Here is a 21,172-nt window from a genome sequence, read left to right as displayed (position 1 = left end):
CTGAATATGCTCTTTGTTGAGCCACTCCTTTGTTGCCTTGGCTGATGTTTTGGGTCATTGTCGTGCTGGAAGACGAACCATCTATCTTCCCCTCTCTGTGGTGGAGTCGTCCTGTCCCCTTAGCAGAGAAACAGTCTCAAAACATAACGTTTCCACCTCCATGCTTGACGGTGGGGGTGGTGTTCTTGGGGTCATAGTCAGCATTTCTCTTTCTCCAAGCATTGCTAGTTAAGTTGATGCCAAAAAGCTCGATTTTGGTCTCATCTGACCACATCACATTCTCCTAAGCCTTCTCTGCGCTCCAGGCCAAGGGAGACTGCTGGTTATTTTGTGTTTCTTCCATTTTGAATAATTGCACCAACCATTGTCTCCTCCTCACCAAGCTGCTTGCTGATGGTCTTGTAGCCCATTCCAACCTTGTGCAGTCTTGTCCCCGACTTCCTGAGACAGCTCTTTGGTCTGTCCCATGGTCGAGAGCTTTCAATCTGATTGAATGATTCTGTGGACGGGTGTCTTTTCATACAGGTAATGAGCTGAGATTAGGAGAACTTTAATATTGTAAGAGGATTAATTTGTGGGCCTTTGTGGTAAAATATAAGAATATTAGATATTTATCCTGCCAGTCCGGGGATTGAACCGGCGACCTTCTGGTCACAAACTCGCTTACCAAGGACGAGAAGGAGCAAGAACAACGACTAATAATAAACATTTTATTTTAAGACAGAACATTTGGAATGACCCTCGAACAGCAAAACGTTTACAGCTTACTTCGTTTTTACTTTACCTTTACTTCTGTTGCAACCAAGTAAATTCAAAGAATACAGTACATTCATATGTAACAAAGGTGCATTTATATAACTTCTTTCTTACCACAAGGTCATATAAAGTGTTTTCTATAAGACATGAAAAAGGTTTTCAGAAAAATATTCAGTAAAAAATGAAATCTAAAACATAAAAAAAAAATGTACACTTGTGTGTTAAAAACTTGCAAATTTCAGTTTGACTGAAATGAATAAAAAAAAACTCACATTTCTTCTTGTGTTCCTCCTTTACATGATTGAATAAAACTTTAAAGTATTGTTGCTAAAGATACACACCTGAAGACAGCCTCAGTTTTTGGTTTGTATCATAATTTATCAGTTCAGTTGAGGCATGTGGTGAATTAAAGCTGTGTTGTGTTGAGTCACATTGCGACCCGAGTTCAGATTAGCGGTAAAGGATAATGAATGAATGAAAGTGTCCAGTCAGACAGATGTTCACTCTGTGGATCCGTGCAGAGAAGTGTTGCTCTGAGGAGAAAGGAAATGAAAAAATAAATAGATAAATAAAAGTGACATCAAATCAAAATCAGTTGCTTTAAAGAAAATATTGTCAGAAAACTTTGCAAAAATGTGACGTCTGCAGTTCTGCTGGTGACTCTGTGAGGCTGCATGTTGGCATGATAAACAGGAATGATGTTCATCATCTGAGTTTAGCATAACACACAAACAAACACAAAGTACAGCTGAAGCCAATGGAAATGTTACTAGTTTTGCAGGTATTTATTCTAAAACTCAACTAAATAAACACGTTTATATTTTGACCAGATGATGGCGCTGCAGGAAAAGTTGAAGAATCACCAAAGTAATTGCTATCCAGCCTGAACATCAGCACCAAATGTCAAAAAAAAAAAAAAAAGAAAGGGGCGAAGTCATCGGAGGACTGAATCAGTTTTTATGATTCCTCTGGACAACATACATATCTGCACAAGATTTCATGGTAATCTACAGTGTTGGACTAACTGAGCATCACTGCCACACCTGGAACCACTCACACATCCAAAAACCAATCAGAAGTTTATCTGATGAACTCTTATCAACACGACAGCACACAGAGACTCATACGGTCAAAGAAAAGTACTTTAGAATCACAGAATGATGTTTTTGTTTTAAGCACCTACCTCCCTCTGTGGTTTTCACACCAGATGCTCAAGCTTATGACCCTACAGCTGCAATAAAGTCAAATGAGGCTAAAAGCAGCCAAAATGTTTTGTTTGTCTCTGATAAACCCGCACATGTAGCCAAAGCCCTTTTCAGACAGCATGTAACATTGCTGGCTTCATCTGCAGTATCTAACAGAATCTTGCTTTTTGTTATTCAGACATGACAGGAGAGTAATGATCTGAAATGTGACTTACTCATTGTTAAGACTAAATAGCAAACATTGGTCTGGCCAATGATAGCTGCATCTACATACAATAATGTAGAAATTCAAAATCACGATATATAATTTCAGCATAGCATTCATTGGATAAATGGCTCCACTACATTTGCCACTAATGTGTTTTAATGTTGTTTTTTTGTTTGCTAGTTTCACAACATACCTTTGGATCATGAGCCGGCCTCCGACAACTTCTGCACCAGATCATTCCGGTTTATTTCCTTGCAAACATCCTTGGTCACCTCAAAGGACTTTTCGGTGTAGGTCTGCCACGTCAGTTTAACCACGTCTAACCTGTCACTGTGCTCCAGCTGCTCCCATGGGATGATGTTCCGCAGGTGCCACTTGAACTCTTTGAACTGTTCCGAACTCAAATCTTTCAGCACTTTCAAAAGCCTCTTTTCTTCTTCTGTGATAGCTGCATCCTGATAAATTCAAAAGGAGTATGATTTGACTGTTACTTTATTGATGGATATCATGACAGCTGAAGAGATGATCAGAAGGCAGCATCAGTTGAGCGAGAGCCATCAAATTAAAATCACCAGTGTCGTTTGAATCACAAACTGGAATACTGTACAATGTTGAAACCTGCATCTTATTTAATGAAAGAATACTCACCTTCTGCAGCGGTGCAGGCAGGTGTTTATCTAAAGAGAAGAAAAAAAACAGGAAATGGAATGAGTAATTGATGTTCATACTACATGGAACAACCTATTTAACCTATTTAACATGCTAAAATATATTTTCTCCAATGTGCAATATCTGTTAAAATGCAAAGTACAAACACATAAATATATCCAAATAATAAATGCCAAATATCAGAAATGTATGTATAGAATGTGTGTACATGTCTTATTTTTATATTCTTTATTCTGTCTATATCTATGTGTTTGTATCTTGAGCTGCTGTGACTAAATTTCCCCACTGCGGGATAAATAAAGTCATATCTTATCTTAGTTGATCATGTTTATCATAAGCCTGGTGGAGATAATAAACATTTTCTACCAGATGATTATTAATTCATTAAGATTCACAATACAAAAGGGTTTTATCACAGCTATTTCATGAACACTTTCATACATAATTGTCATGGATGAAAAATGTTCTGTGGATTCCTGTAGACGTGACGGACAGGTGTGATGTCATTGTGATTGAAAGTAACACCAGAAAGTGTTACCCATGACAGTCCAGTAAGTTCTTACTTTCTAACCCTGCACCGTTTGCATGTTTTTGTTTCAGTTTGGTTGTCCGTCTGTCAACAGGATTACCGAAAAACTACAGTCCTAAAAGGTTGAACCATGGGCCGAGAAGGAACAAATCAAGTACTGGAGCAGATCTGAATCACGGGGAGGATATACAAATGAATCAAACTTTTGTTAACATTGGGAGACAGGGTTCATGTGCTGCATTCACGTTGTTTCAGAATAATCAGAAAAATGTTTTCCTCATCATCCAGATCATCTCACTGAAAAGTTTATCTTGAAAAATCTAGCAACCAATTGCCTTCTAAAGGGAAAGTAAATATAATATAATCAGTATATAATAAGTCTTTAGTGATCTTTACTTTAACGCTTCTGCTTGTTTAAGGAGCTGAACATATCTTTTTTATTTTATTAATTTTGTGAAGTTTTTTCAGCTTAAAATAGCAAGTGGAATTGACTTGTTCTGTCTAAGTTAATCATATTTCTCTCCTTTCAGCCCGAGTTGTAAAAGCATGGCCTGAATTTTTTTTTTTTTGTGCGTCTGTCTCAGAGCAGAGCAGAGTTTTTCCACTCTAAAAAAAGAAAGAACATTTCTTCAGAAACTAAATAATTTGTAATGTCTTACCTTCTACAGGACCTGTGCTTTGATATTCTTCTGTCAAAAAAAAGAAAAGAAAAAGAAAATATGAATGTGGCTCATTTACTCATTTACTGCCTTTGACTGATTATGCATCACCGGTAAAGCAAATATCTATTGTTGGATAATTCAATTTAATTGAACTTACTTTTTAGAATTTTCTGAGTCCATACAGGAAGCTCATCTTCCAGTTTCAGCTGGAGCTCAAAGTCTTTGTCTGGATTCTCAATAAACAATTGGTAGAAGTTGGGCTCCATGCTTTCATATATGAGCGGTAATGACTGAAAAGGAATAAAAATATCAATGAGGGAAAAAAGTAAGTCTCTGAGTAAGACTGTGCCAAAATATTTTTCCTTTTCTCCTTACAAGATTTCAAATGAGGTTAAGAAAATAGGGGCAATGTTGTTACTTAAGCTGACGAATATTGGAAAACTGTTTCAAATGGTTCAAATGGTGACAATAATTTTGAACCACAGCCAATGTTAGGTTCTCACATTTATAACTGCTGGACCAGGCATTTTAGAGGAAGAGGAACACATATAAGCTTTAAAATAATCATGTGTTAGAAATCAGTACTATGTCTAATTAGGCAATAGCAAGTTTATTTTACTGTGTAATATATTGCTAATTTCTGAAACAAAGGCAAATCTATACATTTAAATTCGAAACATACATCAGACGCCATTTCTTTGCCATCCAAATGTGCTGTAAGGATGAACCAATCATTCATCTTCAGAGGCTTCTTTGGATGTTGCAATGGGATTTCTTCATATCCAAAGGAGTTTTTCTTCTTGTCCAATTCCTTCAAAATAAAATAAAATAGTTGTCTGTGTTGTTCATTCATCAAATTATTTGTGTGGCCATTCTGTGTCTGATTATGATCGGTGTTGGTGACAGTAAGATATGAAATAACCTCTTTCAGAGCAGGGTCAGGTGGGATCAGGTAAACATGGAGTTTGAGGAATGGTCTGTTGGTCTTGTATATGAACACCTTGCAGTTTATTTCCACTGAAAAGCCAAGTTTGACCAGGACCATTTTCAGAGAGAAAGTTGGCTCACACAGCTTGACATGCGACGATGTGACCTCAGACACTTTTTCCACAGTAACTCCACAGTCATCGATGTGCAGGACTGCAAACTTGTCTAATATTGTAGGGTTGTCGTCTGTAAAATGATACATTTATCTTTATATTCAGCACAAAAAAATTGTAGAAGGATCACACCAGGTTTTGTAGACATGCAACAAGAAATAAAAAATTCAATTTAATTTTCTTTTCTTCATGTTGACTTACCGATGCAGATCCAGTGAGGCAGGAACACAACATCTAACTTCCCAGCAATGACCTTGACGTCCATAAGGGGACCTGCAGGCATGTACTGTATGCTTTCAATCTTCTCCATGTGATACTTCGAAGAGCAAAACTGGTACTTCAAGCTGACCTTTTCCTTACAGACCCAGCGCAAGCCAGAGACGCTGCATTCAAAGTTTCCTGCTTCAGACTCTAGGCTAAAACATGAATGAAAAAAGAGAGTTTGCAGATATTCACATGAAGGGACAGAACAGAGTGAATGTAAACTTAGAATGTATCCGTTTTGACTTTATTTAGTGCAAAACTTGGCATTAACACTTAAAATTGCAAATCTCAAGAACTAAGCTGAATGTTTTCTATAGTTCCAGTTTGCTGTAAAGAAGTATTTAGGACGTTATTTTTACCTGTAAGTTGGAGTCTCGTCTGTACTTGTCACTTCAGGGTCAAGTTTAGTCCAGTCACTGGAGACCTGCTGCAGAGGACAACCATTTTTACATAATAACGTTTTAGAACATCACATAAATTAACAAATTAATGAATGTAAGAGATTACCGTCATGCTGCCACAACCCTCAAGCTCCAAGCTTCCTGAAGGCCCTTGTGGAGAAACATAAATTTGTTTTAAATGATGTCATGTTTGTTTTGCTGCTTTAGCACCACATGCTACATTGCGCTGCTATAATATGAGAGCCATATGATGCACAAAACAAACAACTGAGTTATCACAGAGTACAGAGTAGCTACATGTAGCTGTTTGAGTAACGATGCCAGGAAACAAAAAAATGATACAATAAAAATACAGGATGGAAGCCAACATCCACACACAAGTAAAGTAATGTGTGTTGATGTTGGAGTCCTGTCCTTTGTTGGAACGGCAACAAAACAGATTCAACAAAAGATGCAAAAAATAAAAACTTATTTACACTACAATGACAGAATACTGCATGTGACTTTCTACATGAAATTTGAATTAAGACAAAAACAGACCACACTCTCTCTACCAAAGTCTTTATGTTGGAATAATAACGTTGGGGTTTTCATACCTTCAGATCCTAAGTTGATTTCAGAGAACCTCTGCACCAGATCTCTCCTGTTCATCTTCTCTAAAACCTCCCTGGTCACCTCCACAGACTGCTGGCCGTAGGTCTCCACTATCAGCTCTGCCAGGCCAACTGTCTCTGCTGTCTTCGTTCTGTGTCCTTTTATTCCAGTGAGCTGCAGCTCATGCTTGAATTGCTCGAGCTCTTTGCGATTTAAATTATCCAGCGTTTCCGAAATCGTTATTTCCTGATGGATTCAAAGTGATCAGAAGGCCTTTATGTTAAATCTCCACTGTTGCTGATAAAATAATTTCTTTGTATCAATGTCAGCATTGAAGCCATTAAAGTATTATAACAGCTGATAATAACACATTAGGCCAATGATATATTTGGTGGTACTGATTCTCACTGTCACAGAAAGCAGACACAACCCACCCGACCCCATCTGCTCATCACAGCTACAGAAGATGTGATGCTTCTGTTTTAAATATTTTCTACCTCTTAATTGTCAGGATAAGGATCTTTTTCAACCTGTAACAACTAAATAAATAGATCTGTGTTGTGTGAAGTATGAGTGATGTAACATTACTCACTTTCTGGAGCAGTATAGACTGATGTTTCCCTGAGGAGAGAGAAGACAGAAAATTACTTTTAGATTCAAAATCAGACATAACAATCAATAACACACAGAGAGAGAGAGAGAGAGAGAGAGAGAGAGAGAGAGAGAGAGAGAGAGAGAGAGAGAGAGAGAGAGAGAGAGAGAGAGAGAGAGAGCTGCCATCATAAACACCCATTAAATCTAAAGGAGTCCAATGCAAAAGTTCTGCAACAAATGTTGAAATTGTTTCAAAATGTGTATTTTAAATGCTGTCAGATTATACATTTCAGTGTGTCAAAGAGGTGTTTACTCAGTTCTATAATTCAGTTTAGAGATTAAAGTATTTGGCCCCTCTCAAAAAGTTTCAGTTGCTTTTAAAGAAAATAAAAAATAAAGAACTTATTGCTACAAAAACGACACTAAAATCTACTACATAGTGAAATCAAGAAAATCATAGCGGCTGCATTCAAATAAATATGAGTCTGTAGTCAAATTCATTAATGTGGTATGTTGCATCACGGGCTATTATGAATTATAAAAGGCATGTATTACACATTTAAAAGACAAACGTGATCGTGTAATGTAGCAGTTTGTGTTTTCTTTCTCTGACCTTTGAGTCCTGAGCTGGTCTCTGACAGCCTCTCTACCAGATCAGGCCTTTTCATGTCCATGAAAACCTCTTTGGTCACCTCCATCGGCTGCTGGTTCTCCACCATCAGACGCACCAGTGTGTCTGCACAATTTGCCCAGCCCAGTTGTTTCCATGAGATGTGTGGAAGCCCCTTCTGGAAGTACGCCAACTGCAGCAACCACTTAAATTTCTCAAACTCCTCTTGACTGAAATCCTTCAGTGCTTTCAAAAGAACATGTTTTACAGCTGCCTGAAAAAAATCAAACGATATGATATAAAAATGTGGCATTTATTAACTGGGAGAGGAAAATAATTACTTTCTTGTGTTTTATCAATGTCAATGCTTTAGTCAAGTGGATGAGATTCATTGTTTTTTTACAAGATCATCAAGACAATGATACACTTGGTAATATCTGTTGTAGTACTGGTGTTTACCTCATCTTATCTACAAACACAAAGTATTGTCTGCGTATTCATCTTTTAGCAACATCAATCCATATGATGACTCCCTTCATCCTTTCATCACTTAAAAACTGATTCCTAAGACCTAATATAACGCAATAAAAAAAAATCTAATTTTAAACACTTTCATTTGTATCATCATGAAAACCATTCAAGAACCTGAATCTATTGAATGAAGCTGAGATTTGTTTGACTCACCATCTTCAACACTGCAGGTCGATGTTCATCCACAGAGGGTTTCTCTGAGGAGAAAAGACATTTAAAATGACTCAGATGGTTTTTATCTAATTCAACAAAGAGAGTGAATTTCGACAATTGTTGAACATCAGATTCAGGATGAACAATGCAGCTTCCGTCCTGGCCGTGGAACAACGGACCAGCTCTTTACCCTTGCAAGAGTTCTGGAGGGGTCATGGGAGTTTGATCAACCAGTCTACATGTGTTTTGTGGATTTGTAGAAGGCTTATGACCGTGTCCCTCGGGGAGTCTTGTGGGGGGTACTGCAGGAGTATGGGGTACCGGGCTTGTTGCTACAAGCTATCTGGTCCCTATATAACCAAAGTGAGAGCTAAGTCCGCATACTCGGCACAACGTCAAACACGTTCCCGGTGGGTGTTGGCCTCCGCCAGGGTTGCCCCTTGTCTCCGATTTTGTCCATGGTCTTCATGGACAGGATCTCAAGGTGCAGCCGGGGGGAGGAAGGGATCCGGTTTGGTGACCTTAGAATTGCATCTGTGCTCTTTGCAGATGATGTGATTGTTTTGGCTTCATCAGACCGGGACCTCCAGCACTCATTGGGGCAGTTTGCAGCCAAGTGCGAAGCGGTTGGGATCAGAGTCAGCACCTCTAAGTCTGAGGCCATGGTTCTCTGCCGGAAAACGGTGGACTGCCCCCTCTGGGTGGGGAGAGAGGTACTGCTTCAAGCGAAGGAGTTCAAGTATCTCGGGGTCTTGTTCTTGACTTGCACGAGTGAGGGTAGAACGGAGCGTGAGATGGACAGGCGGTTTGGTGCGGCGTCAGCAGTGATGCAGGCGTTGTACTGGATCATCGTGGTGAAGAAGGAGCTGAGCCGGAAGGCAAAGCTCTCAATTTAACGGTCCAATCTATGACCCAACCCTCACTTATGGTCATGAGCTTTGAGTAGTGACAGAAAGAACAAGATCGCGGATACAAGTGGCTGAAATGAGTTTCCTCCGTAGGGTGGCTGGGCTCAGCCTTAGAGATAGGGTGAGGAGCTCAGACATTCGGAGGGAGCTCGGAGTAGAGCCGTTGCTCCTTCACGTCGAAAGGAGGCAGTTGAGGTGGTTTGGGCATCTGGTAAGGATCCTCCCGGATGCCTCCCGTTAGAGGTGTTCCGGGCACGTCCAACTGGTAGGAGGCCCCGGGGAAGACCCAGAACACGGTGGAGGGATTATATCTCTCGCCTAGCCTGGAACGACTCGGGGTCCCCCAGGAGGAGCTGGACATTGTGGCTGGGGAGAGGGACGCCTGGAATGCCCTGCTTAGCCAGCTGCCCCTGCGACCCGGCCCCAGATAAGCGGACGATCGATGGAGAGTGAATTTTACTTTAATGAGGCTGAGTTACTTTAAATTCAAATAAAACAAATTTGGATCAAATCATAAAAAAACACATACTAAAGCATTCAAACACAACATGAAACTCAAAACATATACAATTGAGTATGGATGTTGTTAAATTATTAATTATCAGTAACCGCTTATCCTAAGGTGGTGGGGGGTTGGAGCTTATCCCATCTGTCATTAACTGTTACCTGCATGTCTTTAGATTTTGGGAGTAAGCCGGAGAACCCAGTGAAAACCCTCAGGGACACAGAGAAAACATGCAAACTCATGAAGGGTCCTAGCTGGGTTTGAACCCAGAACTCTCTTGCTGTGAGGTGACAGTGTTAATTATTGATACGTTTCTGCAGTTTTTTATATTTCACATTGGAAAGAAACGAAGCAAGCAGCACAAGCAGATTTGTTTTCTTTCTCTTACCTTTGAGTCCTGAGCTGGGCTCTGACAGCCTCTGCATCAGATCAATCCTGTTCATTTTCTTTACAACCTCCACGGTTAAGTCAAAAGACTGTTGACCAAAGGTATCCAACATCTGATCGACTAATTCTGCCCTTTCTCCGGTGAGTCTTATCGGTGACATGCGGGATAAAAGATTCTTCAACATGACAGTCTCCTCCAGGATCCACTTGAATTTCTCGAGCTCTTTGTCACTCAAATCATTCAGAGTTTCCAAAAGCAGCTGTTTAACAGCTGACATTGTTGCTACCTGAAATAATCAGTACAATTATATGACATATATTAAATTCACCAGGACAATTATAAATTACTCTTTTCATCTTATCAGTGTTGATGTAGACGTTTTCGCTGGATCAAAGAGCTAATGATCTATTTGGTGATTGGTGGACTGATTAAAGTATATTTTCACATTTTTTAATTGATTAGTAAGTTGGCCAAAAGACGATTCCCCTTCAACACTATAAACAGTCTTTAAAATAAATAACATTGAAATTAATCATAGGCTCATAGAAAACATTTTCATTATTTAATGTTTTATATTTAGTTTGCTGCTTTGAAGAATGGTTCATTTGTGATGGGTACACTTGTATTAAGTCAGACTTATGTGGCGCTACTCACTCCCTGGATCAGTGCAGGTCGGTGTCCATCTGAGTGTTTCTCTGGAGGAGAAAAGAGGTAAAAGTGACTGATCTAACATCTGAAAATGAACGTTATTATAATGCTAAATGTTTTTTTCTTCTTTTAAAATACACAAAACGACACTTAAACCACCTTCTTTTCTGCCCCGTGTACCACAATATTTTTAACATATTTATTGGTTAATAACCAATTTACACGTCTTAATTTCTCTACATGGTGAATCTTTCATTATAATGTTCAGAGAAGAATCACTTTACACAGCTTATAAAACATATAAGACAACTTAACGACAAATTTCCTGATTTCAGTGTTTTGTTTTGATTGTCTTACCTTTGGGTGCTGAGCTCCTGTCTGACAACCTCTGCACCAGATCAGTCCTCTTCATCTTCTTTAAAACCTCCTCGGTCGTCTCCACAGACTGTTGTCCGTCAGTCTGCACCAGTAAAAACACTATGTCGTGCCTGTGTTTTATCTCTGGCAGCATCAATGAACTGGATGAGAGTCGTTCGTCGAAGTCGGTTTCACGCAAAAGGATCAACTTGAAATTCTCGAGCTCATCGTCTGTCAAAGCAGCCAGTGTTTCCAAAAGCAGCTCTATAACAGACGCCATCGTGTCCACCTGGTAAATTGAAGGAAATGTTCATAGAACAAAAGCATAATCTCTCAGCCTTACATCTTCTCTGATCAGCAGCCCAAACAATTAGTTGTTTTTACTTTAGTTTAAAGTCAGACATTTCTTACTTTCTGGATCAGTGCAGGCCAATGTTCATCCACACTGTGTTTCTCTGAAGAGAAAGGAAATACAAATGGACAATTTAATGTCACACTTTATAATCAGACTGTTGAGACTATAAAAAGTCTAATAGTAAGAATTTATTTTACTGAATTGAATGAACGCATAATTTACTTTAAAACAATAATAACAATAACATAATAAATTCTGAAATGTTAATAAAAATAACAACTACTTTGAGTAACTGTTTTCTTAGCAGAGGAATAGTGTTTGTTGCAGTTTTCATAGTGCACCTACCTCTCTCTGCAGTTTTCACACCAAATGCTTCAGCTGATGATCCTGCAGCTGCAACACATTTAATAACAATTGATATTGTAATAATAAATGCATTGTATGCCATGGAGTCCTGGAAAAAAATGCCTTTATTATTCCGGTCAGGTGTGTGTACTGAAGGCAAGAGGAAACCATGGTTAAAAAGACCAGAGAGTTAAGTCCGAATTTGACGCCAAAATCGATTAAACTGAGTGAGAAAACACGGTAATCATCGACCTTATACCAATTCTCTCTCGCTCTGTTTCCAGTGGAGCATCTTATGAGTCTAATCAAAGCCATACAAAAATAAAATTCAACAGATTCATGAGGTATTATGTAGAAAATATTGGCTATATTCCTAAAGGGCCATATACAATACAAGTGTACACATTTCTCATACAACTGAGACGGTGTTTGTTAAGTGTTCATTTTTGCTGTCCTAGCAGACCCACATGTTTTTGCATTGCTTGATAGTAAAAACTGCACTACATTTCCCTCCCACATTTAACCATGCATATTTATTAATAATGACATATGAATGTGACAGTTGTCTTCTTGATCTTACCTTCGTGTCCTGAGCTGCTCAGCCTTTGGACCAGATCAGTCCTGTTCATGTTCATGAAAACCTCCTTCACCACCTCCACAGACTGCTGACCGCACACCTCCACCATTAAATCTACCGGTCGGTCTCCCCTTCTTAGAAACTTCAGTTGTATCTCTGACGTGAGAGAAATCCTCCTCTGGAAGAACATGAACTCCAGCAACCACTGGAATGTTTCTAGCTCCTCGTAACTCAAATCATTGAGTGTTTCTGAAAGCAGCTCTTTCACAGCCGCCATTGTTGCCACCTGTAAAATGACAAGTGCGTGTAAATTGAGAAAATGTTAATGTTTTAAGATGCACTTTTCTGCAACATCCCAGCTACTGATATATTTGGTAATTATCTGTTTGTCAGAGATGATGATGATGATCCTCTTTTCCTTCTACTTCTACTATATCTATAACCTGACTAAGGCTTTATTAAATTCTATTTACAAACTCGAAAACTGAGATGAGCCACCTGATCTTCACAAGGGTGTTGTGGATGAAGTCACTGTGCAGTTGAAACAGTTGGCAGCACAATTATACTTTCTCTATTTCATGTTTAGCATCTTGAAAGGTTGTTTTAGCTACACAAATTTGATGATAATAACATTATGGAGCATAGATTGATCTCAGCTTTGCTTCTGTTTCAATTTAAAATCATGATCTTGGTTTAATTTACTGTCTTTAATTTTTATATGATTTTAGACCTGCATCTTATTAAATAAATGCTGATCTGATAGACATATCATCACTTACTTTGTGGATCAGTGCAGACAGGTGTTCATCCACAGAGTGTTCCTCTGATGAGAAAGAAAGGAGAGAAAAAAGAATGATTGACATCAGGCAATACGTCTTTGTCAAAAAACACACAATACAAAGAATCTCAACAATTGAAAAATTGATCAGACATGTTTCCCTTTCTTAAAATATATTTTTAAAACATATTTAGTTATACTATATATGATATTGTAAATTAATATAATTTAATAATAATAATATGAATATGTTAATATATATTAGTCCTGAAATATATATTTTCACATTAGATGATTAAAAATGTCACTGTTATGACTGTGGTCATTATTATAGTTATTATTAGCAAACTGCATTTGTATGTGTGCCCTGTGTCTTTGTTTTCCTTTTTTATATGCAGATCGGGTTTTCCATAGCCGCGGTGTGATTGGTGGAAAGGTTCCACGGATTGGCTGCAGCTGCTGGTATAAAGGGAGCCAAGATGGCGGCCGTCGGTGGCAGCAGGCATTTCCTCATCCTCCTCGTCTCCCAACCGGTTCACACTTTCGCTTGAGTTAACTTGTGGTTTTGGATATAATTCCCTTGTTTGAGCAGTAAGGGTGGGTTGCCAGGTTTTGTTTCTGGTTTTCCTGTTTAAGTAGGTAGAGAGGTAAGACTTTGTAACTTTTGTTTTCTCAGGTAAATTTCTTATTTTTAAGACAGGATTGTTTTGTTTGTTATTTTGGCTTTAGTCCACCCGTAAGTTGAAGAATATATTTGTATTTACCTAAGTTCTCATTGTAAATAAATATTACCTATTCTTCAAACTAATCTATGTTTGTGGCTACTTGGTAGGTGGGGAAGATGGGGCCTTTTCATGTTGTGCTCTAGGCCCCCTAGACTGGGGCATAACAGTCACTCTTCTCTAAATTATGAATCTTATTGTTTAAAATGTAAAGAGGAAAAAATATACATACATACACTTATGATACAAATGTTAAGGACCAGTTTTATGGTTTTTTAACATGTTTTTATCTTTATTGTCTTACTTTTGGGTCCTGAGCTGCTGTCTGACAACCTCTGCACCAAATCAGTCCTGTTCATCTCTAATAAAAGGTTCCTGGTCGTCTCCACAGACTGTTGGCCGTCAGTCAGCACCAGTGAAAACACCACGTCCTGCCTGTCTGCTGTCTTTGGCAGCATCCGTGAGAAATCTGAGAAAGGGACTTTGAGACTTTGATGCCTGAGGACAATCCTGAAGTTCTTGAGCTCCCGGTCATTCAATTCTTTCAATGTTTCCAAAAGCAGCTCAATGACAGACGCCATCGCTTCCACCTGGTAAATACAAAGAAAATGTTCATGAGGCAAAAGTGCAATTTCACAGCTGGGATAATTACTTTTACTTTATCACATCTCATCAATGTCTGTTTTTGACATGTGGATGAGTTAACAGAGCATACATCACATCCCACCAGGTAATGATGCCATTGATTTGTCCGACAAACTGCTTCTAAATGTATACATTTCTGAAACAAACAAAAACTTCATAATCATTCTGATTTGACAACAGGGTGGCTGCTTTACCAGTTCCCTTTTTTCTGCTTAAAACAAAAGTAAAACAACTAGAAAAAAAGAAATTAAAAAAACACACCTTTTCTGTTTTAATTTTTTTAAATGTCTCTCTTAGAAAAACATTATATTTTTCCATAGTTAAAAATAACAATAACATTATGGTCATTAACATTGATGCTTAATATCTTGTGTACAATATGTGGCTTCATCAGTTCAGTTCTGTGATAAAACTGAGAATTAATGGTTTGTATCATCAATTTAATGTTGGAGATGAAAAGAAATTCTAAACTGGCGTGTAAAGTCAGTGATGTGACATTACTCACTCTTTGGATCAGTGGAGGCTGCTGTTTCTCTGAGGAAACAAGAAATGGAAGCTATTAGGAATTTATTAACATTTATAGAAGTAAGCTTGTGACTGGAAGCTAGCTGGTTCAATACCCGGCCCGGCAGCATAAACCTGGGTGGGAAAAATGAAAGACCGGAACAAGAACACACACACACACACACACACACACACACAGCAAAATATTTGATCATACAATAACACTCGAATACCCTTATCAGTCACATAATGATATTTAGAATTACTTTCAGATATTTTAACAAAGTTGAATTGCTTTAGATGTATTTGTATTTGCTATTGCATAATAAAAATCCATATTTTCACACATCCCTGTCTTCTCTGCCTTACCTTTGGTTCCTGGGCTGATGTCTGATAATCTCTGCTCCAGATCAGTCTTCTTCATCTTCTTTAAAACCCTTTTGGTCAACTCCACACACTCTGCACCGTTCGTCTCCACCAGCAGCTCCACTATGTCTGCCTTGTTGGCTGCTTTCAGTCGACTTCTTGAGATGGATGGGAAATCTTTCTCATATTCAATGACTGACTTGAATTCATGAAGCTCCTCTGAACTCAAATCATTCAAAGTTTCAGTTAGCACCTGCTGGGCTGCCATTGTTTCTACCTGGAAGATAAAAAAGAACACATCACAAAACAGTGGTTCTCTACTACAGACCATTGAGAGGGTTCCAGGGGGCCCCCAGAAAAACAGGGAAAAGTTTATTATCACTATTTGTCACTATTTATCCAATTTAAAGAAAAGTCCTGAGAGTAAGGGTTCAGCATTAACTTGTGCTCTGATGGCCTGTGTCAACACCTTATTATCTCTCTTGAGGATGTGTCCTGGGAATGCAGCTTCGGGGTTGTCAATGTTGTTACGTTTCTATTGTGCTCCTTCTTTTTTTCCTTTCCTTTTCCGTGCTGTCCATCTTGATGACTATGGACGCCGAATGCATTTTTATTAACAATGAAGGTAAGATGTTAATCCCGCTGAATGTAATGTTAATGTTGGACTGTTGTTTTAATCAAACAAAGCTACCCCCCCCCCCCCCCCCCCATAACCCATAACTGGTGCAGCTCTGGACTGGAACCAGTTTTCCCGGCCGGGAGCCGGTTCTCCGGCGGTGGAAAACCAAAGAACCGCAATTAGGGGGAAAAGGGGGTTAAAGTTACAGAGTGCTGGCTTCAGAAAAACTGCTCGCCTGATTATCAACATTCTCTTACCCCTGCATTTGAATAAGGAAAGTAATCATTTCAGTTTCAGTTGCTAACACTAACGGTTCATGTTGGCCAAAAGTGTCGACACAGAAACGTTAGTAAAGTGTTGAGGGCAACTTACCGTAGCTGCTGTCTCTGGAGGAATGAGGGACCAGAACCGGTGTAACGTCCTTACTGGTTTCAACACTAACTGGTTGCCGTACACGTGTGTGCAGCTGTGTTCTGCCTCAGTTAGCACATTCGTCACATATTTAATAAAAATATAACGGGCGATTTCCGGGTCGCATCTCCTATCTACTGTGGATAATATTGTTGTATAAGTTAACACGTCATCACAGGCACCTATAAATAAAAAGAAAGCATGAAAATATACGAATGTTTGCAAGATTGGTTACAGCTGGATTCGAATTCACCACAGCAAAAATCACATCATTTATGAGCCATCACCTCTACATCATGAGCTACTGAAGCACACTTAATTTCTGTCTTAGTAAAAAAGTCTATTTCAGTGACCAGGGCAACATTTTGTTTTGGACTGATCTAAAACAAAGTGTTATCTTGGGCTGCACTTTGAAAAATTCCCGAACATAATATCGTTTCTCTCTCTCTCTCGCTCAATTCAATTCAATTCAATTGGCTTTATTGGCATGACGTAACACTGTACATATTGCCAAAGCAAGCGTCAGAAAAAAAAATAACAGTAAGGAAAGCAATATTTACAATAAATTATTATAATTATATTATTCATTTTAAAGGAATTAAGAAAAGAAAAACTAATAACAATAACATATATATCACATATAACACATATAATCTCTCTCTCTCTCTCTCTCTTCTCTCTCTCTCTCTCTCTCTCTCTCTCCTACTTTGCCCCATGGTCTTGGAATAATCTGGGACATTTTAAAGCAGTTCAAACGTTCCATGTTACTGAAAAGTGCAATTGTTTTACCTGAGCTGGATTCAGTACCTTTCTGTATGTATAATGTGTGTATTGTCTATTTTTCTTTTTTTGCTGATTTTACTATATTCCTGGTAAAATAAAGGTAAAATAAAAAAAATAAAAAAATACTGTCAGCGCTCCTTCTCGCCTCGGGTGTATCTTGTAAAAAAATTGAACATTTATAGTTCAACAATGTCATAATCAGGATGGAGCAGTTCAGTTCAATCACCAACATTTATCACCGGAGAGCAAGTAGGCTATAAAATAATAGAGTAAGTTACACGACTTTTGCTAAATTGATAAAAGAAAATATTTTAACATTAGCGACTGTACAGTTAATCAAACACTCTTACAAAGTAGGAATAAAGCCGCGATGGGCCCTCAGAAAGTCGAGGAAATATACTTTAAGACTTTAAGCTTAAAAGACTCTTAACTACTTTAAGACTTTAAGCTTAAAAACATCTACCATCGAGACGAGATCAAGCTAAAACAAAATGTTACCTGGACGCAGGGGCGTAGGAATGAGTTTAACATTGGGGGGGACACATATTCTGACATAAACCTGACAGATCCATTAATGGTTTGAACAAAAATATGTCATAAATTGACTACAATGCAAAACATTGACAAATATAATTTATTCGACTAAAAAGATACATTTGTAAAGGTAAATGAAAACACATTCTGAATGGCAGTAATTAACTGATAAATATAAAATCACTTCTTTAATTGCAGGCCTAATCATCCTGTAGATTAATAAATAACATGGGAAGCGTCGGCGCGTCCAAATCACGTGACCGCTTTAAGACGACGGAGCCGCGAGATGCAGCCTCACTGACTCTCCGTTTCTTGTGGCGAAAGTGCAGATTTCAAACTATATACTAGTTTTTAAATTGCGTTGATAGGCCGAGACGTAAAACCGGACGTGTTAAGAGTGTACTAGCAGTGTTTCCCACAGACCAGGTAGCAATGTGTGGTGCTCCACTGACACCGGTGGGGGAATCCAGTGTCACAGTGTGGTGGAGTCGGTCATCGGGTGGATGCAGCGGGCGATGTTCAACACTTTCTGAAGCTGCCACATGAAAAAACCTGTATCTATTGTTCTTCAGAGTCACCTGCTGAGACACTATAAAGCTACAGCATTTGGAATTATTCAGTCAGTTCTTTAAAAGTAAGTTCTTTAAGAGAAGACAACTAAAACCATTTTGACCAGAACCCTGCCTGGTTTCATTCCTCACCCCAACTAGTTCAATCTTTAGATTCTGTGACAGGAATGATTTGCACAAAACAGTTTCAATTGGAAGTTTTTATTTCAAATAATTAACTTAAGACCTACCTCAACCAATAACCTGTTCTAACTTTTTGGGTAAAATAAATTAATGTAACAATAAAATATATTAATACAAATATGCATGGCTTGCATGTCCTATCAGAACACCTCATTTTTCTTGGCTTCCTGAAAAAAAACTCAAGTGCTCTCTCATAAGGGACCTCCTTGGGTTCGGGCCCATTTATGGAAAGTCTTACAGTAGCCTACAGTACAAGACCAAAAAAAACATAAAAACAATAACAAAACCGCAAACAGCCACAGACAAATCAGAATTAAAATACTTTACCTTACTTTTTTTTTAAATTTAAAGTCTACACTTCTCTGTTTCCACCTCACCTGTTGTTTCAGCAGCTGCCTGTCTTACAGGAGCATTTTGTCTGCTGTCCTCCTCTATTTCTCCCTGAGCACCACTGTTTGATGCCTATAGAACATTCAGATAAATTAACGTTTACCAGCCATTTGACTGTTCAACTTTGTTTCACACTGACACCTCCTCATGCTGCTCCTTGTCCTCTTGACGAGGCAGTTTTTGCCGTATAAAAAATCTTTCAATACTCATCTGGATTAAAGCAGGAAACATTCAAAAAAGGACTGATAACAACAATAATAATATTAATAATAACAATTTAAAAAATGTGGTCTATTCTTTTTGATTTGACTGTGGGCATAGTAGTCTATCTCAAATATTAGTGCTGTAAAGTCCTAAATTCTTTAAATATACCACTTTATTAACATTTTAAACATTTTTAGGTGAGAAAGTTGCCGTTTAGATCCCCAGTGCGTCGTTTATTTGTCTAAATACCAGCTGTTTACTATTTGGTTCGGACGAATTCGGCGCTACTCAAGCTAGCCGTCGTGAGCAAAGCACTTCCGGTTACATCCACAACAATAAACGCCCGTTGCCCTTTATAACGTTAGAATTTGTGCTTTTACTTTGAAAACAGGAAGTTAACCTACCCTCGATGTAGCTAGCTTGAAGCAGCTGTTTTGACTGCTCTCGTCCCGTTAAAGGCATTTGTGGAAACCATTCAATAAGCCTTAACGTTACCGGAGAGTCTTGACAGCTCAGAGATCGGCCCGGTTCATTGTAAAACTTTTATTTATTGGTGTGAATGTGGTGTTTTCTGTGTGTAGGCTAACGTTATAGAACCCAAAGCAGCGCCGCTCTTCTGTCCAACCACGTTTTTTTAATCCCCTAGATAGGGGAAAAAATATATACCGGTAATCATTTTGTGGCGGTCGGTCTCCATTCTGTGGCGGTGCGCCACAGAATGGTCTATGTGTGGGAAACACTGTACTAGTTAGATGTTGAATCACAACATCAGTTTAACATCAACCAGTCTAACATTTGACAGAAAATATAATTATCCTCTTGGGCAAAATTATTAGCAACTCACATTTTCTTTCTTTCTTTTCTTCCCTACGAGAAAAAACTCACTTAAAGTGAGCTGCTGCTTTCTTTTCATTTTAATCTCTGACCTGCTGTCTGTTGCACACTCAGGATTCAAACCGTCTGAGCCTTTGAGGGGGCGGGCCGGTGACAAGAGGCTGTGTTGCGCTTTCAAAATAAAAGCATGTGAGTTAAATATTTCAAAATAAAGTATTTTTCTCGTCCGCGGTATAATTTTTGGGTGGGACAAATGCGCATGTCTACGATATTGGGGGGGACACGTCCCCCCCGTCCCCCCCGGTTCCTACGCCCTTGCCTGGACGCTGCCGTAGGCCACTTGATGAATGTATTGGTGCAGATAATAATACGCACTCAGGAGCACAAGTAGTTTACAGCGTGTAAAAATCAGATTGTGCGATTTTTGTATTTGCTGTTGTTTGAATCCAGCTTTTATTACTTGCTGTCCTGTGCTAAATGTTGGTGATTAGCAACTGAATTGCTCCATCCTGATTATGACATTGTACATGAAAAGCATGGAAATAATGAGCGTCAGTGTCTCCTCCGGTTCTGCCCCAATAGAAACATTTCCAATCAGCTCCTCTGACTGGGACAGAACTCTACTAACTGTAAATAAGTGTGTATATATATATATATATATATATATATATATATATATATATATATATATACGTTTTTATGTTAAATGTTCTAATATTAATTTCTCTCCAGTATAATAACAATAATATTTGCATATTATATAGGCTATATGCTCTATAAATCACAGATGTATAAATGAAATACTCCATCCTCACCAGGAGTTGAATGGTACACTGCTACTCTGCTGATCTCTCACTGATCTCCTTTGGTGAAACTAGCCTGCCAAACAAAACCAGTTGGTTTTGTTGCGCCTGTTGGACGAGACATTCCTCTTCTTTTGGAATTTAAATTAATTTAAAACATTGCTTTCCTCATGCAACCGAAACGCTGTGGAAAAGTTTAAGTGCTCCAAATTCAAAATATTCAGTGAACTTGTTTGAGTTTGGAGAGATATGAACATTTGATGAATCACAAGTGAACCCTGTGGTAAGACGACATATACCTGGGATCTGCGCTCGTTTCTACGCTCGTTTGATAAATGAGGGCCATTGGGAAAGAGAAAGTGCACATTTTAAAACTCTATTACATGATTTAATTTGCACCATATGCATTTATAGTATACAGTACAACTACTCTAAGACTAATTCACTCATAATATAACAACCACACAC

General features: G+C 38.5%; 1 protein-coding gene across 1 annotated transcript; it reads right to left on the bottom strand.

The window, feature by feature from the left end:
* Positions 1-702: 702 nt before the first annotated feature.
* On the bottom strand, positions 703-19,933 carry LOC131975630 (uncharacterized). The gene is made up of 26 exons (XM_059338318.1): positions 19,912-19,933; positions 16,366-16,586; positions 15,378-15,651; positions 15,010-15,038; positions 14,164-14,449; positions 13,139-13,182; positions 12,363-12,645; positions 11,783-11,830; positions 11,494-11,537; positions 11,083-11,371; positions 10,732-10,772; positions 10,078-10,363; positions 8,277-8,320; positions 7,596-7,866; positions 6,981-7,009; positions 6,391-6,634; positions 5,901-5,944; positions 5,753-5,820; positions 5,331-5,545; positions 4,952-5,202; positions 4,712-4,840; positions 4,187-4,319; positions 4,027-4,056; positions 2,818-2,846; positions 2,363-2,624; positions 703-1,289 (listed from the first exon to the last, which is right to left on the bottom strand). The coding sequence occupies exons 3-25, from the start codon at positions 15,640-15,642 to the stop codon at positions 2,370-2,372; spliced, it is 3,357 nt and encodes a 1,118-aa protein (XP_059194301.1). The 5' UTR covers positions 15,643-15,651; positions 16,366-16,586; positions 19,912-19,933; the 3' UTR covers positions 703-1,289; positions 2,363-2,369.
* Between the last annotated feature and the right edge of the window lie 1,239 nt (positions 19,934-21,172).

Source organism: Centropristis striata, chromosome 8 (genome assembly GCF_030273125.1).
Source record: "Centropristis striata isolate RG_2023a ecotype Rhode Island chromosome 8, C.striata_1.0, whole genome shotgun sequence".
Classification (NCBI taxonomy): domain Eukaryota; kingdom Metazoa; phylum Chordata; class Actinopteri; order Perciformes; family Serranidae; genus Centropristis; species Centropristis striata.
The sequence above is the reverse complement of the archived record's forward strand: the minus strand, read 5'-3'. Positions and strand labels throughout refer to the sequence as shown.

Excerpts from the sequence above, each read along its gene's own strand:
- LOC131975630 (XM_059338318.1), bottom strand. The coding sequence starts at position 15,642 with ATGGCAGCCCAGCAGGTGCTAACTGAAACTTTGAATGATTTGAGTTCA. Across the intron at positions 14,450-15,009 it reads AGCCTCCACTGATCCAAAGA|GTGGAAGCGATGGCGTCTGT; the intron begins GTGAGTAATGTC and ends TGTATTTACCAG. Across the intron at positions 13,183-14,163 it reads CAGCAGCTCAGGACCCAAAA|AGGAACACTCTGTGGATGAA; the intron begins GTAAGACAATAA and ends CTTTCTCATCAG.